This window comes from Zea mays, chromosome 8 (assembly GCF_902167145.1).
Source record: "Zea mays cultivar B73 chromosome 8, Zm-B73-REFERENCE-NAM-5.0, whole genome shotgun sequence".
Taxonomy (NCBI): Eukaryota; Viridiplantae; Streptophyta; class Magnoliopsida; order Poales; family Poaceae; genus Zea; species Zea mays.
The window spans coordinates 86,811,826-86,838,426 of record NC_050103.1 but is presented as its reverse complement, the minus strand read 5'-3'; the positions used below and the strand labels follow the sequence as shown (position 1 = coordinate 86,838,426).

The 26,601-nt window shown below is 50.9% G+C and overlaps 1 protein-coding gene across 1 annotated transcript; it reads right to left on the bottom strand.

Annotated features, from left to right (window-relative positions):
- Positions 1 to 15,191: 15,191 nt before the first annotated feature.
- Positions 15,192 to 18,142, bottom strand: LOC100383193 (Protein plastid transcriptionally active 16 chloroplastic). The gene is made up of 4 exons (NM_001175856.1): positions 17,217 to 18,142; positions 17,018 to 17,086; positions 16,515 to 16,573; positions 15,192 to 15,829 (listed from the first exon to the last, which is right to left on the bottom strand). Exons 1-4 carry the CDS (start codon positions 18,084 to 18,086, stop codon positions 15,337 to 15,339), a joined length of 1,491 nt encoding a protein of 496 aa, NP_001169327.1. The 5' UTR covers positions 18,087 to 18,142; the 3' UTR covers positions 15,192 to 15,336.
- Between the last annotated feature and the right edge of the window lie 8,459 nt (positions 18,143 to 26,601).

Here is a 26,601-nt window from a genome sequence, read left to right as displayed (position 1 = left end):
AATAGGTACCATAGGCAGCAAATCAGGGTCACCATCCCTCGCCTCCCCCACTTCAAGGTTTCGTAGAGCAGGAAGAGAAGGGAAGAAGCAGGCATACATGTTCGTTGCTAGAGAAGGACACGACGAAGACCTGGGCATCTGGAGATACACATAGGGAGAGAGCACGCAAGCGGATAAAGAAGCCCAGCCGGAGCAACTCCAAACCGAGAGGCACCCGCACCAGGCGTCAGTCCGAGAAGGGCGAAAGAATGCAAGTGCATTCCCAGCCCTAGACCCGCCGAGGTGACACAACACCACCACCAATTCCGTAGCATATGCCTACTACTACCACGCTACGGGCCTTGGTTGTCCAATATCTCATACCTGTACTCCTCATCGCCAAGATAACCTAAGCGTGGCAGGCGCCACCGTGTCCTCCTCGGCGGCACGCACGGAGAAAGGCTAGGAGCAAGACCGACTCACCCCGTACCCGCGTCGACGAGCGTCGGTCGGCTCACGGCTGCGACCGTGGGCGGGGTCAGCAGGTTGGGGAGGAAGAAGAGGGCGAAGGCCAGGAAGACGAACATGATGTCCGACGACGGCGAAAACGATGGTGCGCGCATGCTGTAAAATGTCCTCGTGGACGAGCAATAGCCACTACACGGGTCGGTGTCGGGGCTGGTGTTGGATAAATACGGGGAGGAGGCGCCTGCTCCCACACCCTCTATCGAGAATGGGGCGGCGTGGAGGCAGAGGCATGAGGGGAGAGAGAAAAAGTAGGATGGCGAACGAGGTGTCGGCAACTGAGGCGAGAACCATCATTATCGTGTGGAGGTATAGATGGCCAAATGGGCCTTGTTTGGCGGGTCGGCCCGGGGCACGTCCCATTTAATAGTGCCTGGGCCTGCCCAACACGAGCGTCGTGTCGTGCTTGGGCCGTAGCCTCGGCCCGTAGTGCTGGCCCAGCACGATTATATTTTTTATTTTACAAAAAATCGTATTTACATATGTATAGTTTATATTCAATATTAAAAACACTTGATCATGATGTTCTACTTGTTAGACGGCTTCACCCAGTGTCTCCCGCCCTTCTTCCATTAGGGCGTGGGTTCGAACCCCACCTCCTGCATCACTTTTTAACATTTTACGCTGATTTAACCAAATGGTCCAACGGACTAACGGGCCGGCCCAACACGGTCAGCAGGCCGATGTGTCGTGCATGGGCCGGAGCCGTGGCTCGCGGGCGTTGGGCCTAGCGACGCCTGTGGGCCCGTGCCAGGCCGCTGTCACATCCGGTTTTGGAAGGTAAACCGAATGCGAACCATGTACGTGCCAGGATCAGAACTCACGTACACAACAATTACATAATTGAACATCATCACACAATGCTTAAATTAAATAGCGGAAAGGTACTTAGTTACATCAAGATGTCTGAGACATCCACAGAGTCTATTACATAAACATAGGGTTCAACAATAATATCAAAGTGCGGAGTAACGAAACGTAGAATGAAAGCCTTCGCATGCAGCTGACTGGGGGTTGCCACTAAGATAAACTAGAACTCATCGTATTCCTAGAACTCCTCGAAGTCATCCATGTTGCCAGCTTCACCTCATGAGCACTGAGAACAATGGGGACAACTTGGGGTGGGGTGGTTTGTAAAGCAAGGGTGAGTACACTTCAACGTACTCAGCAAATGTCTCGTTTGGCTAAAGTGGACTAGCTATATGTGGAGTTTAAAGTTAAGCAGTTGCTTTTAGTTGGTGAAGTTTTATTACTATAAGTAGAGCCAAGTTTTAGTAATAACCAAGTTATTACCCAGAGGCACTTCCTCCAAGAGGAAATACCAGAGATCAGGATTATATTCACCATTGTTAATCATCATCATAAAAGTAACCATTGTTTTTCTAATCGAAGAGGATCCCAAGGCTGCTCGTAACCGTGAGCACGACTGATATACCAGTTTCTAACACTCTGCAGAGGTCGCACACTTTATCCACAAGCCGTGATTCCCATTCTGCCCAGGGTTCTAACCTCCCCATTGATCACTACCAAGGTGACCTCGCATGGTCTCACTACGTAGCCTTTATAAAGATTTCCCAGAGGTCATAGCCGCCCGTTAGGTTTCTCCAGTTTGATAAACACAGTACATCTCCCCAAAGGAAGGGTGACTAACAAAACCAAATCAAAGAACCTCTGCAACCAACCTCGGCAGAGCAAGTACTGTGCCCGGACCCCATTGACGGCCCTACGACGAAGCCAACTACTCCTCTAGTTCCTCTAATTAATCAGCTAAGGGTGCCCCATTCCACCCTCATGGTTGCACTGTTATCCCGGGTTGTCACTCCCCAAACAGGTCCTTACAGAGAGGCACTCAAGAAAGAGCCTGAGCCCCCTAAAGTAATAACAAGGACCCCATCGTGATAACATCATCGTATCATAAAAGATCACATCATGTTCATTGATTAAGTTTAAGCAATAGCATAAGCTAACCATGATTAACCCAAAAAAAGGTAAACAAGGGTAAGGGAAACAGAAACTAGTCAATCCTTAAGTTTCAGTAATGTAATGCAGGACAGTGAATTATAAAGTATAGTTGGACATAGTAGGTCTGAGGACACTTGGCTTCACCAGGTTGTTGCTCAGATGGATCATCGGCAACACACTCATGAACCACGAGCTACTCGTTGTCTAAATAAAGTGAGCATTCATTCAATACATTTGGAAAGTAAAAAATGAACATCACATCAAACATGTACAAACATTGGAACACAACTCAAAAGAGGTAACACTAAATAAAGGAGAATAAGATCAAGTTGTAAAATGGACTAATCTTAATTGGGGATTGATTACTCTCTAAGTGTTGAAACATAGGTCAAAAAGGTTAAGTAATAATTACACAAAGAAAAGATTAAATTATAATATGAACTACTCTCATTTAGGAATTTGATTATCCTTTAAATATTATCCATAATTACATACCTAATTTTATTTATAACATTAGGGTCTAAAGGTTAAACCAAAAATGAATCCATGAAATGCATAACACTAATCTCACAAAATTCAATATGTTTTAACTCCTAGGGCTTTCATTTCATTTTATTTATTTTATTAATAAATAAACTAACATAAACATTAATCCTATATTCTAAGTGTAAAATTAAGGTATATAGATTACAGTTGGTTATATTTTATTTGAACAGAGAATAATCTTGTGAACATTTTGCAATTTTAACAACTAAATTTGGAGTTCATATGAAAAAGATATGAAATAAACAAGTTTTAAAGTTTGAAATATGAAATTAAGGCTAAATCTGTAATTAAATAAAAGTTCAGGGGCTATTCTAAAGAAACAAGGGACCTATGCGCTAAAACAGAGGACGACAGGTTGATTTCCTAAAACTAGGGGGTTCTTAAGCAAAACGACCACGCGAAGGGGTACGGGGTAATCTCAGGCATCGGATAAAAAACCGACGACCCAGATTAGATCACGCGGGCGCGGGCGCGCGGACGTGACTGACAGGCGGGGCCAGGATGTCAGCGAGCCAGGGCGGGTTGACCAACCGGGCCCAGGGGCAGAGACACGGGTGAGGGGGAGAGAGGAGAGACGGTTGGATCTGGATCGGGCGGCTACGATTAGATCCGCTCGGGTTAGCTCTACACTGTCCGATCTCGGGCGAACGGCCGAGATCTAACGGCAGGGGGCGGACATGGGCGCGGTGGCGCCGCTCGGTCCCGCGGCAGGAACTCGCCGGAGATGAGCAGATCGGCCATGGTAGGGCACCAGAGGCTTGGGGGTTGGCCTAGGCACGCACAGGGGGATCTGGCGGACTCAGCTGAGGGCACCACGCCGGCGCGGGAGCACAAGAGGGCGCTGCACACGGCGAGGCGGCCTAACGGCAGCGCGAGGCAACTCCGGCGAGCAATTGCGCGTTAACCAGTGCAGTACACAGGGAAATAGGGGCGCGGGGAGATTTCTCACCTTGAGGGGAAGCGCTGGAGGCACGGGGCAACGACGGAGGCACAGGGACGTGACGGGGCGACGGTGGCGGAGCTCTAGCTGCGCAAGAACCACTCCGGTGAGCGCGGACCGGACAGACCAGAGAGGGGGAGGGCACACCGAAGGGTGTCCCGAGTAGCTGGCGGCAAGGCGAAGCTTACCGTGGCTTCGGACGGGGCACAAGCGCAACAGCGGCCACGGAACAGGCGGTGGACGTCGGCGGACGGTGGCGGAGGTTCTCGGTTCGTGTGGGCAGAGCGAGAGAGAGAGCTAGGCAGAGGGCGCAAATGGAGGAGGGGAGGTGGGCGAGCAGGGCGCGGGGTTCAAAAGGGGCTTGAGGGCTCGGTCGTGGCCGGAGAACGAGCGGACGTGGCGCGTCCACGGCGGGGAGATCGTGGGCGAGAGGTTAGGGACGCGCTGACAGGTGGGGTCGGTGGGGCAGAGAGAGGGAAGGTGGGCGTGGGCGAGAGCAACGGCGCCGACAGGTCGGTCCCACAGAGCAGCGAGAGAGCGAGGGAGAGAGGGCGCTCGGGTTTGCACCGACAGGCGGGGTCCGCCTGTCTGGCACAGGGACGCGCGCGCGCGGGGGCTGGGCTTAATGGGCTGCCTTGGGCCGAATTGGCTTTTCCTATTTCCCTGGAATTTCTATTGCCTTTTCTATTTATTTTCTCTAGGGTTTTCAATTCAAATTCAAATGAAGTTTCAAATTCAAACCAATTCAAATATATGCAACAATTCAAAGAATATTTAGGCTCCATATGATGCAACATTCCATGACTCATATGTTTTGGGAAAAATAAAATAAATAATCCCTCACTAATACAATTAACTCTAATTAAAAGAGAAAGAGAGAGAGAAAACTAGAGAGAGAAACTAGAGTGTGATAGAGAAGAGTAACACATGAATTTGGGTGATCATTAGAAAGAAATTTTATACCCTCAAATTCAGGGTGTTATAGACCTATCCCCCTTACAAGAATCTCGCCCTCGAGATTCAGGGCTGGCTAGCAAAGAGTTCAGGGTACTTGGCTCTCAGATCATCTTCTCTTTCCCAGGTTGCTTCTTCTTCTGAGTGATGGCCCCATTTAACTTTGCACATTCTGATGGTGTTCCTCCGGGTGACTTGATCTGCTGTCTCCAGAATTTGCGTTGGCTTCTCAACGTATGTTAGATCCTCTTGAACTTCAAGGTCTTCCATTGGCAACTACTCTTCTGGTACTCGCAAACATTTCTTTAACTGAGACATGTGGAACACATCATGCACTGCAGATAGATTCTCTGGTAAGCTGAGTTGATAAGCCACTTCTCCACGTCTGGCTTGAATCTGATACGGGCCGATATAGCGAGGTGCTAACTTGCCTTTGACTCCAAACCTCTTGGTTAATTCCTCTGATGGGTGACACTTTCAAGTAGACATAGTCTCCCACTTCAAAACTGAGTTCCCTTCTTCCGGTGTCAGCATAGCTTCGTTGTCTGGACTGCGCTGTCTTCAGATTTTCCCGGATCATCCTGATATTCTCTTTGGTTTCAAGCATAATCTCTGGACCGAATACCTGTCTTTCGCCGGGTTGGTCCCAATGCAATGGAGTTCTGCAATTTCTCCCATAAAGTGCTTCAAATGGTGACATCTTCAGACTGGCTTGGTAGTTGTTGTTGTAAGAGAATTCTGCATACGGTAGCCTCTTGTCCCAACCTAACTGGTCTTGCAAAGCACAAGCTCTCAACATATCCTCAAGAATCTGGTTGGTTCTCTCAGTCTGGCCATCTGTCTGCGGGTGATAAGCTGAACTGAATTTCAAGTGAGTACCCAAAGCTTCATGGAGCTGCTGCCAAAAATGAGAAGTGAACTGGGTGTCTCTATCCAATATTATTTTCTTTGGAATACCATGCAAGCACACAATCCGAGACATGTATAACTCCGCCAACACTGCACTGTTATAGGTGGTCTTGACTGGTATGAAATGGGCCGTCTTTGTCAAACGGTCCACTACTACCCAGATGGAGTCATAACCAGCTCGAGTGCGGGGCAGACCAACTATAAAATCCATCCCAATCTCATCCCATTTCCACTGCGGAATCTGCAACAGCCGCAACAAACCTGCGGGTCTCTGATGTTCTGCCTTGATCCTCTGACAACTGTCGCATCTAGCACCATACTCTACTATCTCTCTTTTCATACCATACCACCAGAATCACTTCTTCAAGTCTTGGTACATTTTCTCACTACCAGGGTGTACAGAATATGTTGTCTCATGAGCTTCCTTGAGAATCCGTTCCCAAATCGAGGTGATGTTGGGAACGCACAGTCTATCTTTGAACCATACCACTCCTTCTGCATCTTCATGGAAATATGGACCTTTCCCATCAATGATCAGCTGCCGGATCTCGTTGATCTTCTCATCATCCTTCTGACCTTTTCTGATGTCTTGCTCCAGAGTGGGCTTTAGCTCAGTTGTCACTCCTTGAGTGTTGTTCAGAAATCCGAGACTCAACCTGTCGAATTCCTTTGCTAGCTCAAACGACATCGGGTGAGCGGCCAACATAATGACTTGACTCTTCCTGCTAAGAGCATCTGCAACCACATTTGCTTTGCCTGGGTGATAATGAATCTCTAGCTCATAGTCTTTGATCAATTCCAGCCATCTTCGCTGCCTCATGTTTAACTCTGACTGAGTGAATATGTACTTGAGGCTCTTGTGGTCCGTGTAGATATCACACTTCTGCCCATAAAGATAATGTCTCCAGGTTTTCAGTGCATGAACCACTGCTGCTAGCTCCAAATCATGAGTGAGGTAATTCTTCTCATGAACTTTCAATTGTTGGGACGAGTATGCCACTACTTTCCCTTCCTGCATTAACACACATCCTAGTCCAGTGTACGAAGCATCACAGTATACCGAGATTGGCTTATGAACATCTGGTAGAACCAATACCGGCGTTGTTGTCAACTTCTGCTTCAACATCTCAAATGATTCTTGGCACGCTGGGGTCCACTTGAACTCAACCTTCTTTGCTAGCAGGGATGTCATTGGTCTGGCAATCTTGGAGAAACCTTCAATGAAACGCCGATAGTAACTGGCCATTCCAATGAAACTCTTGATTCCTCGGATATCTTTTGGTGCTTTCGAGTCCAGAATTGCTGCTACTTTCTTTGGATCCACAGCTAGTCCATCTCGGTTTATAATATGACCCAAGAATAGAACTTCGCTGATCCAGAACTCACACTTGCTAAGCTTGACATACAACTGGCAATCTCGTAGCCTTTGAAGTACCTTCCTCAAATGTTCCTCATGCTCTTGCTCATTTTGGGAATATATAAGGATATCATCAATGAACACCACTACGAATTTGTCGAGGTAGTCCATGAACACACTGTTCATCAGATACATGAAGTAAGCTGGCGCATTCGTCAATCCGAATGACATAACCATGAACTCATATAGTCCATACTTGGTGATGAATGATGTCTTCGGTATGTCTGAGGGTCGGATTCTCAGCTGATGGTAACCTGACCTCAGATCTATCTTTGAGAACACACTGGCTCCTCTCAACTGATCAAATAAATCTTCAATTCTGGGCAGGGGGTACTTGTTCTTGACAGTGACTTCATTCAAAGCTCTGTAATCGATGCACATCCTTTTCGTACCATCCTTCTTCTCCACAAATAATACTGGGCTGCCCAAGGTGAGGTACTTGGCCTGATGTAACCTTTCTTTAACAACTCATCAATTTGCTTCTTGAGTTCCACCAACTTTGGTCCAGACACTCGATAAGCTCTCTTGGAAATAGGGGCAGTGCCTAGGATAAGCTCTATGGCAAATTCAACCTTCCTTTCAGGTGGCATGCCTGGTAACTCTTCAGGGAATACATCGGGAAATTCTGACACGATCCTAATTGCCTCAATTAGATTGGACTCCTTGTCATCTACTGATAAATGGTGACAGGCTGCTTCCTCTAGTTCAGGTAAGTACAACTTGGTTACTACTTCCTTTCTGGATGGGGACACCAACTTAACTATCCTCTTGTCACAACTGACAGTGGCTTGATTTCTGTGTAGCCAATTCATCCCTAGGATGACATCTAACACTTGAGTTCCCATTACTACTAGGCTAGCGGGGAAGGCTATCCCCCTTATTTCAATCCTTAGATTCGGACAAATCCTATCGAACTGAACTTTTCCCCCAACTGAATTAACTCTCAAAGGTGGGATCATTGGTTCTATGGGGATGTTATGTGATTCTACCCAAGATGCAGAAACAAAAGAATGTGTGGCACCAGTATCAAATAATACTTTTGCTGGGTAGGATTCGACCGGAAACATACCTACTGCCATGTTCTGAGCATCCTAGATTGCTTCGGCCTCTAGGTGGTTCACCTTTCCACGGTTGTAGGCCTGACCACGGACTCCTGGTGCTTGTTGTGGTGCTCCTTGTCTTGCTAGGGCATTGACTGCTTGCGGTTGCTGGGCTGCTTTCTTTGGACAATTCTTCGCCCAGTGATTCTGTTCTCCACAGTAGAAGCATGCACGACCTCCTACTTGTGCTGGGGCTGCTTGGCCATTCTGGTTGGTTGCTAGGGCAGGAAGACGAGTTGCCTAGTTGTTCTGACGCTGGTACTAATTTCCTCCCAGCTGAGTGTTCTGACGATACTGCTGCTGTTGTTGTTGAGGAAACTGCCTCTAGTACTGGTGCTGGTGTTGACGCTGATATTGGTGCTGATGGCCTTGCTTGAATTGCTGTGGCGAGTTGCCTAAGTAGCGGGGACGACTGCTACTCCCAGCCTGAGGTCCACCAATCTTGCGCTTCCTATCCTCCATCTCCCGACGCTTCCTTTCAGTCATGATTGCTCTGTCTATCAAGTGCTGGAAGGTGGAGAAAGTGTGGTTCATGAGCTGGTAATGGAGGGGATCCACCAATCCTCTCAGAAAGCGATACTGTCTCTTTGCATCCGTGTTGACGTCTTCTGGGGCGTAACATGACAGCTGCAGAAACTTATCCCTTTACTCACTAACGGACAGGGGACCTTGCTTCAGGGCGAGAAACTCCTCCTTCCTCACTATCATCAGTCCCTCGGGCACATGGTAGCGATGGAAGTTGTCCCTGAACTCCTCCCAAGTGATGGCTTCAGGGTTGGCATGGGTGGCGAGGTAAGACTCCCACCAAGACTGTGCTGCTCCCCTCAACTGTCGGGGACCATACAATACCTTCTCACGGTCGTTGCACTGGGCAGTGTGCAACTCACGCTCCATGGTACGCAGCCAATCTTCCACGTCCATGGGGTCAGCGGAGTGGGCAAAGACAGGGGGATGGCCCCTCATGAATTCTGCCCGCTTGTCTCTAGGCACTTGTGGCATCTGGACTTGCACTGGAGGCTGAGGTGGTGGTTGTTGTTGCTGAACCTGCTGCATCGCTGCTAATGTCTAACCAATTACCTGAACTGCCTAGGTTTGCATCAAAAACATCTGCTCAATGGTCATCGGGGGTGGCGGTGGCAAATGCTGCTGCGGAGCTACCTCCTCCTGGGGTGCCTACTGCTCTGGCTGAGCACGCCTCGCACCTCTGGGCCTGTTCTCTAACATCTGTAGAAATCACACACATATCAGATCTGACTCTGCAGTCTTTCAGCATAAGAAAAGATATACGGAAATCTTCACAGCACTGAACAATTGATCATCTTCACTGACAACTTCTCAGATAAAGAGGAAAGTGGAAATAAATGGACTACCCAACTAAATGACTAACTTTATTAATATTTACACCAAGTTGAAGGAGATACCCACCCCTTGGTGACAATCATTACAAAGATCCAACTTCATTACATGTTCATCATGACAAGCATCCAACAAAAGATAACCAAACTAACTCCAACTAAGACAGACTAGACTAAGACACTGAAGTAAGCATTATTACAGACTCTGACTCCATCGATCTATGGATCTAAATCTATGCGGGTCCTACAGTCTGGGGTACCATAGTCAAAGCGACCACGGGGCGGTGAATGGTAAGGGTGCTGAATCCCAACAGGGGCGGGAGAACCACCATCAAGATAGTGGCGTGCCGCGCATTCAACACACAATTCTGCAACCTCCGCCCGAACCTTGCCCAACTCGTCAAGGGCGTGGTCCAACTCTGTGTTGAGCACGGCGGCCAGGTTGACCATGCTGCTCAGCCTGGGATTGCTTTCACCAACTGGTGAGACAATCACACCTCCAACACTGTCGGTCGAACGACGAGGGTAGTACTTCAGGTCAAGGCCATCAGCTACCCCACTGAACAACGAACAATACTGAGAAAGTGCCCGTTGTGCTGCATCTTGCATGGCTGCCTCGGCAGTGTCCCTTTCAGTGATAGAATAGTGCTTTGAGAAGGCCTCTGCACCCCGGAGCTCATCGTTCGGACGGCGCACCAAGAAAGTAGCCTCCCACAGGTCTGGGTATAGCCCGCGACGATGCTGGTAGACTACACAACGATACTCGATAGACCAGGTGTGTCGGTCGAAGGCCCGACGCAGCAGGGTATCAAGAGCGTCGTGGAAGTGACACCTACGAGCGGCGTCATGAGTGATGAGTATAGCGATCCACCCCTCCGGCTCCGGCTCCTCCGAACGCTCCGTGTCATGGCTCTAACTGCCACCGGCGTCGTCGTCGTCGTCGTCTCCGTCTCCATCGGGGTCTCCTCCAGCAGCCGGGATGCCCTGTGGTGGTGTAGGGGGCATCTCTGGCTGAGGTGCAGGGGAAGGCGGCCTCTCAGACTCCACCTCCCGCTAAGGCGAGGGGGAAGAGTCCTGCTGCTCCTGCTTCTACTCCTGGCGTCGGCGCTCCTGCTCCTCGTGCAGGCGACGATGCAGTCTCTCCAGCTGGCTGGACTGACCTGACACCGTGCGACGTAGTGGACGCTCTGCCAGGCGAGAAGGCAAAAAGGGGATCACAGACTTACGTGCAGTGCACCTGAGACAAGCCATCTACAAAAGACATCGTAAGCACAAGAGTAAGAATAGAACTATGGGACCAGAAAGTAAACAGAAAGGAAAGTGAGACAAAACCTTTTGAGATAAGTAAATAACATAGAGTTGGTCAAGATGACCAACTTTTGAAAAGACACTAAGGTCAAGGTAAGAGTAGAGGTCTATAGTCCTTAGGTCGACCATTCTAGTCTAGGTTAGCGGTCCTACAGTCAGCAAGGCTTTGATACCACTTATGTCACACCCGGTTTTGGAAGGTAAACCGAATGCGAACCATGTACGTGCCAGGATCAGAACTCACGTACACAGCGATTACATAATTGGACATCATCACACAATGCTTGAATTAAATAGCAGAAAGGTACTTAGTTACATCAAGATGTCTGAGACATCCACAGAGTCTATTACATAAACATAGGGTTCAACAATAATATCAAAGTGTGGAGTAACAAAACGTAGAATGAAAGCCTTCACAGGCAGCTGACTGTGGGTTGCCACTAAGATAAACTAGAACTCATCGTATTCCTGGAACTCCTCGAAGTCATCCATGTTGCCATCTTCACCTCCTGAGCACTGAGAACAATGGGGACAACCTAGGGTGGGTGGTTTGTAAAGCAAGGGTGAGTACACTTCAACGTACTCAGCAAATGTCCCGTTTGGCTAAAGTGGACTAGCTATATGTGGAGTTTAAAGTTAAGCAGTTGCTTTTAGTTGGTCAAGTTTTATTACTATAAGTAGAGCCAAGTTTTAGTAATAACCCAATTATTACCTAGAGGCACTTCCTCCAAGAGGAAATACCAGAGATCAGGATTATATTCACCATTGTTAATCATCATCATAAAAGTAACCATTGTTCTTCTAATCGAAGAGGATCCCAAGGTTGCTCATAACCGTAAGCATGGCTGATATACCAGTTTCTAACACTCTGCAGAAGTCGCACACTTTACCCACAAGCTGTGATTCCCATTTTGCCCGGGGTTCTAGCCTCCCCATTGATCACTACCAAGGTGACCTAGCATGGTCTCACACTACGTATGCCTTTACAAAGATTTCCTAGAAGTCATAGCCGCCCGTTAGGTTTCTCCACTTTGATAAACACAATACATCTCCCCAAAGGAAGGGTGACTAACAAAACCAAATCAAAGAACCTCTGCAACCAACCTCGGCAGAGCAAGTACTGTGCCCGGACCCCATTGATGGCCCTACGGTGAAGCCAACTACTTCTCTGGTTCCTCTAATTAATCAGCTAAGGTCGTCCCATTCCACCCTCATGGTTGCACTGTTATCCCGGGTTGTCACTCCCCAAACAGGTCCTTACGAAGAGGCACTCAGGAAAGAGCCTGAGCCCCCTAAAGTAATCACAAGGACCCCATCGGGATAACATCATTGTATCATAAAAGATCACATCATGTTCATTGATTAAGTTTAAGCAATAGCATAAGCTAACCATGATTAACCCAAAAAAGGTAAACAAGGGTAAGGGAAACACAAACTAGTCAATCCTTAAGTTTCAGTAATGTAATGCGGGACAGTGAATTATAAAGTATAGTAGGACATAGTAGGTCTGAGTAGGGATGAAAACGGTCGGGAACGATCGGTAAAATACCTCTACCGTTTTCATTTTCATATTTACCTTGCGGGACGAAAACGAAAACGAGATATATCGGTAACGAAAACGAACGGGATAAATACGGGAATCGAAAACCGATACAATCCGGTCGGATTAAAGCCGAAATCGGACGGGAACCGATATTTTTGTTCGGTAAAATCACACCATGAAACCATATATTCAAAACTTAACAACAAATATAAAAATTGTAAACACAAGTCTTAATTAAACATAGATAAAAGTCATATAAATCCGGAGCACACATAGTTTAATGTAGCACATAAGTGATAAGTCTTGGGCTCTTGGCTAACATAAGTGATAAGTCTTGGGCTCTTGGCTAACATAAAAAGCAATGTAGCAAGCAGCCCATACATTCTCATGATTAAATAGCCCATACATTCTCATGATTAAGGCAGCAAATAGTAAAAAGTTAAGTAAAAAGCAAGGCGAGTCAATCCATGTTGCCGTGCTAGCTTCTGGTTTCTGGCCAGGTAAAAAGCAAGGCCAATCTGTGCTGCCGTGCTGGCGAGCAGGCGAGTTGGCGGCTGGCGCTGGGAGCTTGGGGCTGGGAGAGACCGAGAGAGCACAGAGCACTGAGATCACAGAGCAGGACGCGCTCGCGCGAGCTAGCCGCTAGGGCCTAGGGACGGGTGGCGGCGTTGCATTACGGCTGGGAGCCTGGCTGCCTGGGGCTGGGAGAGACAGTGCTAGGTTAGGTTTTTCTTAGATGGGCTGGACCTCAAAGTGCTGTCTGAGGACACTTGCCTTCACCAGGTTGTTGCTCAGAGGGATCTTCGGCAACACACTCAGGAACCACGAGCTGCTCGTTGTCTAAATAAAGTGAGCATACATTCAATACATCTGGAAAGTAAAAAATGAACATCACATCAAACATGTACAAACATTGGAACACAACTCAAAAAGAGGTAACACTAAATAAAGGAGAATAAGATCAAGATGTAAAATGGACTAATCTTAATTGGGGATTGATTACTCTCTAAGTGTTGAAACATAGCTCAAAAAGGTTAAGTAATAATTACACAAAGAAAATATTAAATTATAAGATGAACTACTCTCATTTAGGAATTTGATTATCCTTTAAATATTATCCATAATTACATACCTAATTCTATTTATCACATTAGGGTCTAAAGGTTAAACCAAAAATGAATCCATGAAATGCATAACACTAATCTCACAAAATTCAATATGTTTTAACTCCTAAGGCTTTCATTTTATTTATTTTATTAAATAAATAAACTAACATAAACATTAATCCTATATTCTAAGTGTAAAATTAAGGTATACAGATTACAGTTGGTTATATTTTATTTGAACAGAGAATAATCTTGTGAACATTTTGCAATTTTAACCACTAAATTTGGAGTTCATATGAAAAAGATATGAAATAAACAAGTTTTAAAGTTTGAAATATGAAATTAAGGCTAAATCTGTAATTAAATAAAAGTTCAGGGGCTATTCTAAAGAAACCAGGGACCTATGCGCTAAAACAGAGGACGATGGGTTGATTTCCTAAAACCAGGGGGGTTCTTAAGCAAAACGACCACACAAAGGGGTACGAGGTAATCTCAGCCATCGGATCAGAAACCGACGACCTAGATTAGATCGCGCGGGCGCGGGCGCGCGGACGCGACTGACATGCGGAGCCAGGGCGTCAGCGAGCCAGGGTGGGCCGACCAGTCGGGCCTAGGGGCACAGACGCGGGTGAGGGGGAGAGAGGAGAGACAGTTGGATCTGGATGGGGCGGCTATGATTAGATCCACTCGGGTTAGCTCTACACTGTCCGATCTCAGGCGAACAGCCGAGATCTAACGGCAGGGGGCGGACATGGTCGCGGAGGCGTCGCTCGGTCACGTGGTAAGAACTCGCCGGAGACGAGCAGACCGACCACGATGGGGCACCAGAGGCTTGGGGGTTGGCCTAAGCGCGCACAGGGGGATCTATCGGACTCAGCCGAGGGCACCATGCCGGCGCGGGAGCACCAGAGGGCGCTACACACAGCAAGGCAGCCTAACGGCGTCGCGGGGAAACTCCGACGAGCAATTGCGTGTTAACCAGTGCAGTACACAGGGAAATAGGGGCGCAGAGAGGTTGCTCACCTTGAGGGGAAGCGCTGGAGGCACGGGGCAACGGCGGAGGCACAGGGACGCGACAGGGCGACGGTGACGGAGCTCCGGCTGCGCAAGAACCACTCCGGTGAGCGCAGACCGGACAGACCAGAGAGGGGGAGGGCACACCGAAGGGTGTCCCGAGTAGTTGGCGTCAAGGCGAAGCTTACCGTGGCTCTAGACGGGGCACAGGCGTAACGGCGGCCACAGAACAGGCAGTGGACGTCGGCGGACGGTGGCGGAGGTTCTCGGTTCGCGTGGGCAGAGCGAGAGAGAGAGAGCGAGAGAGCTAGGCAGAGGGCGCAAATGGAGGAGGGGACGTGGGCGAACAGGGTGCGGGGTTCAAAAGGGGCGCGGCTTTGGACCTTCAATTTGGGCTTCCGCACGCGCACTCCTCTTTTTGGCCCATCAGCCATAGTTTCCTATAGCCCACTACTCGGTAGCTGCATCTGTCGCTCCTCTCCTGTATTCCGTCCGGCAACACTTGACTCTCGTCAATGTATCGACAATCTTCTGTAACACATGATCATTGGTTCTTATATATAGCCAATTTTTGTACAACTTTAAGCGTTCCTATTTCAAGAGTACACCAAGGCACTGGACAAACAAAAAAAACAAAAGAAAGAAAATCACGTAGAGGATAAATTGGCGCTCCTCGTTTTAGTCATCATCCACATACACCGTTTCTTGTTTGAAGAGGCCACCAAACAGTGCTCTCACTTCTGGTTTGGGATCCGGCTGCTTCGCCTTCTGCGCTGCTGGCTTCACAACAGCAATCCGCGGTGCCAGCTTCTTCGCTTTTTCCTGGCCTCGCACAGTGGCTATCTGTGCCTTGTTGGGTTCCTTCTCTAGTGATGAGGTTAGAGGGGTCGTCACGTCGGCAAACTGTGTGCTGAACTTCTCCCACGAGAAATCCGCACTGATCACTTTGGCTCTACTCAAGAGGTTCTCTAGAGAGGCCTGAGCCCCGTTCACCGCGCTAGGAGTAGCAGCTGCCTCCTCTGAAGGTGTCGTCTTCGTGTCGGCTTCAGATTTACTGGCAGCCGCTTCGGCTTTTTTATTAGCTCGTTCTGAGGCCAACGTTTCCTCTTCGGCTTGTGCTTTCGCAGCAGCTTCTAGGTACTCTGTTCTTCTTCTGTCTTCAGGGATAGCTCTGTAGAGACAACGTACATGTGTTGTACAAAACTGAGAAAGATGATGCTTCAAGTTTCATGTAATCATGAATTTCGAACACCTAGGAACAGAAAAAATTGTCAAGTGGCCAATCAAAGCGACAATTCAATCCTCACACAAGCTCCACCTCAACCTCAAGTTATATTTCAAACTCTAATCTATAAACAGTACACTCTATACAGTGTTTCACACTATCATATGCACGGCCTACGAACTAGAACAATGCCATGTTGCCGAACAAACATAAAGCAAGCAAAAAATGAGCTTAATGATGACTAATCATAACCAATAACTTTATCGATGCCATGTAGACTATGGTCGATTAGATGATTTAAAAACATTAAGCCGTGAAAAGGTTTTTGGCTAAGCTAAATTGGTTAGGTAGTTTAACTAGTCCTTCTCAGGTCCTGAGTTCAAAATCTTAGTGGGAACGAATTTCAGGATGAGACCGATCCTAGTGTAGAGACTAAGACGGCTTAAAACACAAGTAAAAATCTAACATATATGTGTGCCTCACACGGTAGGAGAAAGCATATCATGGAGGTGGTCTTTTCACTCCCGACCGAGTTTTTTTAAAAAAAAAAAGCATTGATACCATGACATTGTAACAAATGGATCAAGTCAAGTAATAAATCAATGAATTAGGAAAGGTGATAGCTACTAACGTGAAAGCCTCGGCTATGTTCTTTGCTGTTGCTGACGAGGAAGTTGAAACTTCGACGACCTAGAAAATAAGAAAAATATCACCAATTTTAAGTGCCAATTGAGTAACAAGTACCACGGATATAAATAAAAATAAAGTACCACGGCACGGGCATAAATAAAAAAATAAAGCAAAATAGGCATAATGTATTTCTGACACTATAACTGCATATGATGGGTATAGAAATCATAAAGCGGGAAGAAAGAAATTAAACAAGTTCAACGATAGAAGAGGAGTATATTTGTCATCGTGAAACTAGAAAGAAATTAAACAAGTTCAAATGATAGTTCAACGCACGGGCACATATAGTGAAATACTGAAATTCCTATGTTCCATAGAAGCTCTAAGGGCTGTAGCAAATAAATTGCATAATAAATTTGTCTCATGGTGTTGACTTGCAAGCTGCAAGACTACCACGTTACTACAGTTAGGTAAAATTAATTGATATATAGTTTCCTTAATTACTTTGTTCTCAGCGACTGCCACATTGGAGAAGACATCAGCTACAAGGGCTGCAATCTGTGACCTTGACACCTAGCGAAACACAAAAACGAACGGAGCATTAATTTAGTGCACGTGTAAGAAATAATGAAGACAATTATACACTGATGAAACACTGGGAAATGAATCATCAATTTCTATAAGCTCTATATATAGTATATACTTTGCCTGTGTCGCTAGGCGATACTCCCTCCTTCGTGAGTACCAGCTGGGCGTAGTAGCTCTCAGGGGTATAGTCGTCGGTGAGTGAAGCCTTCACCAGTGTATACCTGACATCGGTCTCCGCCACCTTGGCCAAGAACTGGCTCAGCGTCAGCGCCTGCTGCTCTCGCGAGAAGAGGTTGGAGAAGAAGGACGTGAAGCCGTCGAGCACATTGTAAGTGGAGCCCCCGCCGCCAAGGCCGCCGCTGGCCGCCCCCTCGTCATACACGACAACCACGTGCGCCACGCTGGCGAGATCTGCGGCCCGCACCACTCGGAGCGCGTCGTCGGTGGTGACGCCTCCGCCTTCTGGCCCTTTCTCGGCCGAGCCGACGGTGACCACCACCTTCGCGGCGGGGCCGATGGACTTGGCTATCGCGTCGGGGTCACCGAAGCCCGCCTCTACCGCGTTCAGCCGCCGCGCTTCCGCGGGGGAGATGAGCCGGTATGCCGCCGCCAGCCGCGCTAGCTCCTGCGCCGACGCTAGGTCCGGGACACCAGCGCGCACGGCAAACCCCTGCCGCAGCAGGGTCTGCGCGATGCGGACCCCGGCCTGCCCTGTGGCGCCTGCGACGAACACCGTCTGCGGGTCCTTCCTGCCCCTGCCACCGCCCGCGAACAGCGACTGCGACGGGAACGCCTGTATGAGCGACTTGGCATTCCCGAAGTCCGCGAAGAGGTTGGGCCTCTTGTTGGGGCCGGTAGCGTCATCCGCAGCGGAGGAGTCCTTGCCGGGCTTACCGACGCGGCATGGGACGGTGGCGGCACGACGGCGGAGTGGGGACGTGAGGGGACGGAAGGAGGGCGGGTTGGAGGTGAGCGCGGGAGCCATCAGGGCGCGCGCGGGTCAGGTGGTCGAACAGGTGTGGCTGGCATGGGCGTCGCGTGGGATGAGGAAAGGTAGCCGATGGGGGGGACGCCGGGACGGCACTATTTGGATTGAGGGGAACCAGGGGAAATGGTGCACGAGCCTATCAAAAGTGGCCAGGTGGGTCGCCGTTTATCTCTTCGTGCCAAATCGATGGCAATGCGCTCGCGCCGCGTCCGATTCTTGGGCCCATACATTTCAAACCTAGCTGGTCTGATGTGTCCGTTCTAAATGGAATATAATGTTTTTTTTATATTTTTCATTAACTTATCTATATATTAACTACTAACCTGTATCTATCTATTTATGTATACGAGTATTAATGTCTATCTATTTATGTATACGAGTAATAATGTAGGTACGACGACACACACGTATCTATAAATAAAAATATTAAGATAGATGAGCAATTTCTGGTTTATCTTTGGGGACAGCAGGTACCTTTAAATGGTCTTTCCGGAACTCTTCTCTTTTAGCAAAAAAGCAGACTTTAACTTTCAAGATAGCAAAGGAATCTATATGCTAGTCTCATACACTTTTTCATCTACCACTGTCAGGGGTAGCTTTATTTTCAGCAACTCACTGAACTCCGGGCTATTATAGATCAGTTTACTCTGTTTGATAATGGAAACAAATGGATTTTTATTTGAGGCTCAACCAACTTCTCCTATATAAAGCTCACAAGCCTTTTTTTCGCTTCTCCCGCAGGATTTTCCATAGTGGTGTTATCTTCCAACAAGTTCAGCCTGACCATATCAAGATGTTTTCGCACTCGAGTTTGTCATGGTTATCCGTTGAGTAAAGCAGAGACACTTTACCATTTAGATTATGTTCGGTTCTTGGGATATAATCCCCAAGATGAATTTTTCCACCAGGGATTGAGTGATCCCATGCTGTCACTTAATCTAGGGATGGCAGTTAGACCCGTGCGTATGGATATCCATAGGTTTCGTACCCAATGGATATGGATATGGGTAGAAAAAAAATCACCCGCGGGTCCTGTCGGGTCGGATACCCGAAATACATCGGGTAGGGTACAGGTATAATATTTTACATGAGCTAATAATTAGTATATACATGAGGAGTGGGTTGATTCCACCAAAATTGATGGAATGAATTTATGGTGCATCACCTCATGAAGCATAGAGTGACTCCACAAACCAAACACGCCATTAGTGCTTTGGCCGCCACCGCTCAAGGCACAAGCACACAAGCTCAAGTAAGCAACCTCGTCGTACCACCGCACCCCGCCACGCCCATGATTCGACGTTGTGCTAGAGTGCAACCACGTCGGACAGCCTCGCCGAGGATCTACATGCGCTGCCCGAGCCCGCCCAAGCTTTGTCGGACTCCGGCGTCTCGATCGATCTCCGGCATCTCGCGCTCGATCTCAGGCTACCCGTGACCCTGACTATCCTTCTAGCTTCCCTCGGTGTCCCTTTTTCTCCAAGTTTCCTCCGATTAGTAAAATGTTGTCTTTCTCAGTGTTGCATAGTTGATTAGATGAAAACTAAATTATTTTAACATTTATTATAACAATAATTAAATGTTATTTAGTCTAAAAAACATATCCACCGGATACCCGATACCCGACGCATACCCGATGGGTACGGATACAGGTACAGTTTCTCGCCCGATTGGCTTGGTGGGTATGGATATTTGTAGAAGACTCGAGTACAACATCGGGTCGGGTATTACTATACCCGAACATAATCCGACCCGCTGTCATCCCTAACTTAATCCCGTTGGGGGTACAATCCCTGTTAGGGAATAGTCCCTGTGCCAAAATCCTGTTCGGTTAAGCCCATGGATGAAAATGCTAAAAGCAATACTAGAACGACAATTTGGAAGTATGGACATAAATTTTTTTATCACAGCCTCTACATATGATATCATGACACGTGGACAGGTTTCATGATTTTCTGAGTTTGTTTGTGTTTTATATAATTTTTAAACACCTGTATAGCAAGTTCACGGCCATGTTGAGTGAGTATGGTGCTCGAAGTTTCCGGTCCGCTCCTGAAATCGGTTGTAACTTGTGCTAAGTAGCATGGATATCATTTTTGCATGCACGATTTTCTAAGTTTCGAGTGACCTACAGTTCAAATCTGAATTTTCCGAAGAAATCCAAATAAACGAACTAAATCTACTAGCTATTGAAAACACAATTATAATTGTCCCAAAATGATACATGTAGGTCTACATAGTGTAGTAACACACCACAAAAAATTTGGTTGGGAAAATAAAAAAAATACAAATGTACTTTGTCGAGTGTCAGCTGGTTGACACTTGGCAAAGTAGGCTTTGCCGAGTGTCAGCTGGGTGGCACTCAGCAAAGATTAGTGAAAGAGTCTTTGCCGAGTGTCGCCCAGGGGACACTCGGCAAAGCGTATTTTAAAATTTAAAAAAACTTTGCCGAATGCCAGATCACGGGCACTCGGCAAAGCACGCGTACATACCAACGGTCAGCGCTTTCTTCCTCACTCTCTCACTCTCCTCACTCTCAAGCGCCGCCGTCGTGCCCTCACCGCCGCCGCGCCCTCGCCCACCGCGCCCCTGCCCACCGCCGTCGTGCCCCTCGCGCCCGCGCCGCCGCAGACGCGCCCACGCCCACGCCCGCGTCGCCGTGCCCGCCGCCGTGCCCATGCCCTCGTCGCCGTGCCCGCTGCCGCGCCCGCCGTGCCCCTCACCCGCGCCCGCCGCGCTCGCCGTGCCCCTCGCCGTGCCCCTCGCCCGCCCCCGCCGTGCCCCTCGCTGTGCCCCTCACCCTCGCCCGTGCCCCCGCCGCGCCCCTCGCCGTACCCCCGCCCACCGCCCCCGCCGTTCCCCCGTCGTGCCCTCGCCCGCGACCCGTCGTCTCGCCCGCGACCAAACCTCCAAGGTGATTGCTTGCTTTATGTTCTACGTGTATGATTTATATGAAATGATTAGTTTTAATATTGAGTTAATTATATACGTGTATGATTAGGTTAATATGTAGTATTGTTGATTGCCGGCCATCGTGCCGTTGAATTATGTGTGGATGTCAGCCATCGTGCTGATAGTTTTATTTGCAGGATTTCGAAACCTCCCCGTGCAGGGGAGGTGCTGCCGAAATTTTCTGTTGCTAGGCTTCTGTTAGAGGATGGAGGACCGTGAGTGGATGTACACGGGCCGTAGAGGAAGGAACGATGTCACCACTGAATGGATTAGAAAGACCGATGATTTCGTGGAACAGGCATATGGCGAAGTTGCTAAAGGAGCGAGTCTAGTCCCATGCCCGTGCAGCAAATGTGCCAACCGGAAAAGAAAACCAAAGAAGGCCATGGTAGAACATATTTGGAAGAATGGGTTTACGCCGGGCTATACTCGGTGGATATTTCATGGTGAAGCGCATCGTACGAGAGAGGAGGTGTTGAGACAACGTGTCGAGGATTATGACGCGGATGCGGGGGTAGCGGATATGTTGAACGACTATCAGGAGGCACAGTACACGGGAGGATGTATGGATGACGAGCCAGAGCCGACTGCAAAGGCGTTCTACGACATATTGAGGACCCTTCCTGGCGGGTTCTTTGCCGAGTGTCCCAGGTGGCACTCGGCAAAGGTTGATTCTTTGCCGAGTGCTGCTGGGCAGACACTCGGCAAAGACGCCATCTCCGTCACCCTGCGTCGTAACGGCTGCTTTTCTTTGCCGAGTGCTCCCTGGCACTCAGCAAACATCTTTGTCGAGTGCCCGAGAAAAAGTACTCGGCAAAGAAGGCTTTGTCGATGCACTGTTTGTCGAGCCTTCTTTGCCGAGTGCCACACTTGGCAAAGCCTTTGCCGAGTGTTTTTAAGGCTTTGCCGAGTGCTTCAAGCACTCGGCAAAGCGCTCGTTTCCGGTAGTGAAGATCACCGAAAAAACATGTTTGCAAGGTGTTTGATGAACTCTAAGGATGTTAAACAATATTCCAGAGCAAACCCAAGCAGGGTATTTGAGAGCACTTAGAGCTAGGGGGTGAATAGGTGATCCTAAAAAATCAACACTAAAACACGAACTTGGTCTAGATTATTAGAGTTAGTGCATTTTAAACAAGTTTGATAGATAAGAAGAGTGAAAAATTCACTTCACTTGATTGCTCTTCCAATATGTAAATTAAACTAAGAGCAATATTGTCGGGGACCATAATTAGGGTTACCCTCAAGGCGCCTAATTCTCAGCTGGTAACCCCCATCAGCATAAAGCTGCAAAGGCCTGATGGGTGCGATTAAGTCAGGGATCAGTCCATACGAGTGACTCGATCACGCTTCGCCCGAGCCTAGCCTCGGCCAAGGGCAGCCGACCTCGAGGGACTTCCGTCTCGCCCGAGAACCCCCTTTTAACGGCGGACACATCTCCGGCTCGCCCGAGGCCTTGGCTTCGCTAAGAAGCAACCCTGACTAAATCGCCGCACCGACTGACCGAGTTGCAGGAGCATTTAACGCAAAGGTGGCCTGACACCTTTATCCTGACGCGCGCCCCCCGGCAGAGCCGAAGTGACCGTCGTCACTCCGCCGCTCCACTGACCGGTCTGACAGAAGGACAGCGCCGCCTGCGCCACTCCGACTGCAGTGCCACTCGACAGAGTGAGTCTGACAGGCAGTCAGGCCTTGCCAAAGGCGCCATAGGAAACTCCGCTCCGCCCGACCCAGGGCTCGGACTCGGGCTAAGACCCGGAAGACGGCGAACTCTGCTCTGCCCGACCCCAGGGCTCAGACTCGGGCTAAGACCCGGAAGACGGCGAACTCCGCTCCGCCCGACCCCAGGGCTCGGACTCGGGCTAAGACCCGGAAGACGGCGAACTCTGCTCCGCCCGACCCAGGGCTCGGACTCGGGCTAAGACCCGGAAGACGACGAAACTCCGCTTCGCCCGACCCCAGGGCTCGGACTCCGCCCTGGCCTCTACCAAACGATCCCCGCCTCGCCCGACCCGGGGGCTCGGGCTCGGCCTCGGCCACGGAAGACAGACTCGACCTCGGCTTCGGAGGAGCCCCCACGTCGCCCGACCTAGGGCACAGGCCCGCCACGTCGACAGGAAGCGCCATCATCATCCTACCCCGAGCCGACTCGGGTCACGGAGAACAAGACCGACGTCCCATCTGGCTAGCTCCGCCAGATGGGCAATGATGGCGCCCCACAAGCTCTCTGACGACGGCGGCTCTCAGCTCTCTTACGGAAGCAGGGCGACGTCAGCAAGGACTCGACCGCTCCGACAGCTGTCCCTCCGCCAGGCTCTGTTGCTCCTCCGACAGCCACGACATCACGCCAGCAGGGTGCCCAGATCTCTCCAGCTGCCACATTGGCATGTACTTAGGGCGCTAGCTCTCCCTCCGCTAGACACGTAGCACTCTGCTACACCCCCCATTGTACACCTGGATCCTCTCCTTACGACTATAAAAGGAAGGACCAGGGCCTTCTTAGAGAAGGTTGGCCGCGCGGGGACGAGGACGAGACAGGTGCTCTCTTGGGGCCGCTCGCTTCCCTCACCCGCGTGGACGCTTGTAACCCCCTACTGCAAGCGCACCCGACCTGGGCGCGGGACGAACACGAAGGCCGCGGGATCTCCACCTCTCTCACGCCCGTCTCCGGCCACCTCGCCTCTTCCCCCCTTCGCGCTCGCCCACGCGCTCGACCCATCTGGGCTGGGGCACGCGGCACACTCACTCGTCGGCTCGGGGACCCCCCGGTCTCGAAACGCCGACAGTTGGCGCGCCAGGTAGGGGCACGCTGCGTGCTGACGAACAGCTTCCCGTCAAGCTCTAGATGGGCAGTCTCCAGCAACCTCTCCGGCCCGGGACGGTGCTCCGTTTCGGGAGTCTTGAGTTCATGTCCTTCGACGGCAGCTACGACATGATACTCCTTCCACCGCCGCGCGACAACGATAATGGCGGCCGACATCCCGCCCGCCGGCGGCGGAACCGACGACATCTTCCCCGCGCGGTGGAAGAACAACATTCGAGCTCGCCCCGTCCTCTCCCCCGCCAACGGAGGAGGAGACGGGGCAACCAAGGCCAAGCGGGAGGCCGCGCTTCGTCGGCTGTCGGGCGAATCGACGTCCCCAGCGCCCCGACGGAAGGCACGCCGGGCGTCGACCTCGCGTTCAAGACGAAGGCGAGCGCCGTCCCCCCGCGACACGCCAACCCCGAGCAAGTGGACGACGCCGGCGCACTCGCGGAGAGCTTGCAGGACGTCGCCCTCGTACCTGAGATGACGGTGCAACCAGTCCCCGATGTGACTACGTCGCTCCGCGTCGACCAAAAGGTACTGACTAATTCCCATCCTACGTCTTTTCGACTCGGCCTCAACCCGCCAAGCGACCTCGCCTTGGCGGGCGCTCTCATTGAGGCGAGTGCGACCCCACTGGGGTTTCGTATGCGGTCGCCTTGGGACTGGTTGACGGACGTCTCGACCTACGGGCCCTCTGGGTCCGAGGAAGATGACGATCCCAGCATCTGTTGGGATTTCTCTGGATTTGGCAACCCCAGTGCCATGCGGGACTTCATGACCGCATGTGACTACTGCCTCTCCGACTGTTCCGACGGAAGCCGCAGCCTTGACGACGAGGACTGCGGCCCAAGCCGCGAATGTTTCCACGTCGAGCTAGGGGATCCCTCCGAAGGCAACCATCTTGGCATGCCGGAGGACGGTGATTTTCCTAGGCCAGTGCCTCGCGCCGACATCCCGCGGGAGCTAGCTGTGGTCCCCGTTCCGGCGGGGGGTCACGACCCACAGCTCGAGCAAGTCCGCGGGGCGCAGGCCAGGCTCGACGAGGGAACAGGAGCGCTTGAGACGATCCGCCGGGACGTCGGGCAGGTATGGGCGGGCCAACCCCCGGCCGGAGAAATACGTCACCTGCCCCAGGGTCTCCAGCACCGCGTCGCCAACGATGTCAGGGTCAGGCCGCCGCCCGCATCCAGCGGGGTGGGTCAGAACCTGGCAGCCGCAGCGATGCTCCTCCGCGCGATGCCGGAGCCATCAACCACCGAGGGTCGGCGAATCCAGGGAGAGCTCAAGAATCTCCTGGAAGGCGCTGCGGCCCGACGGGCGGAGAGCACTGCCTCCCGAAGGCAGGGATATCCCTTGGAACCTCATGCCGCGACTTCCCGATTCATGCGGGAAGCCTCGGTCTACACCGGGCGCACGCGCAACACCGCGCCTGCGGCCCCGGGCCACCTCGGCAACGAGCACCACTGCCACGACCGTCGGGCCCACCTCGACGAAAGGGTGCGCCGAGGCTACCACCCCAGGCGTGGGGGACGCTACGACAGCGGGGAGGATCGGAGTCCCTCGCCCGAACCACCCGGTCCGCAGGCCTTCAGTCGGGCCATCCGACGGGCGTCGTTCCCGACCCGGTTCCGACCCCCGACTACTATCACGAAGTACTCGGGGGAAACGAGACCGGAACTGTGGCTCGCGGACTACCGCCTGGCCTGCCAACTGGGAGGAACGGACGACGACAACCTCATCATCCGCAACCTTCCCCTGTTCCTCTCCGACACTGCTTGTGCCTGGTTGGAGCACCTGCCTCCGGGACAGATCTCCAACTGGGACGACTTGGTCCAAGCCTTCGCCGGCAATTTCCAGGGCACGTACGTGCGCCCCGGGAATTCCTGGGACCTCCGGAGCTGCCGGCAACAGCCGGGAGAGTCTCTCCGGGACTACATCCGGTGATTCTCGAAGCAGCGCACCGAGCTGCCCAACATCACCGACTCGGATGTCATCGGCGCGTTCCTTGCCGGCACCACCTGCCGCGACCTGGTGAGTAAGTTGGGTCGCAAGACCCCCACCAGGGCGAGCGAGCTGATGGACATCGCCACCAAGTTCGCCTCTGGCCAGGAGGCGGTCGAGGCTATCTTCCGAAAGGACAAGCAGCCACAGGGCCACCCATCGGAAGAGGCTCCCGAGGCGTCTACTCCGCGTGGCGCCAAGAAAAAAGGCAAGAAGAAGTCGCAATCGAAACGCGACGCCGCTGACGCAGACCTTGTCGCCGCCGTCGAGTACAAGAACCCTCGGAAGCCCCCTGGAGGTGCTAACCTCTTCGACAAGATGCTCAAGGAGCCGTGCCCCTACCATCAGGGGCCCATCAAGCACACCCTCGAGGAGTGCGTCATGCTTCGGCGCCACTTCCACAGGGCCGGGCCACCCGCAGAGGGTGGCAGGGCCCGCGACGACGACAAGAACGAAGATCACCAAGCAGGAGAGTTCCCCGAGGTCCGCGACTGCTTCATGATCTACGGTGGTCATGCGGCGAATGCCTCGGCTCGGCATCGCAAGCAAGAGCGCCGGGAGGTCTGCTCGGTGAAGGTGGCGGCGCCAGTCTACCTAGACTGGTCCGACAAGCCCATCACCTTCGACCAGGCTGATCACCCCGACCACGTGCCGAGCCCGGGGAAATACCCGCTCGTCGTCGACCCCATCATCGGCGACGTCAGGCTCACCAAGGTCCTGATGGATGGGGGCAGCTGCCTCAACATCATC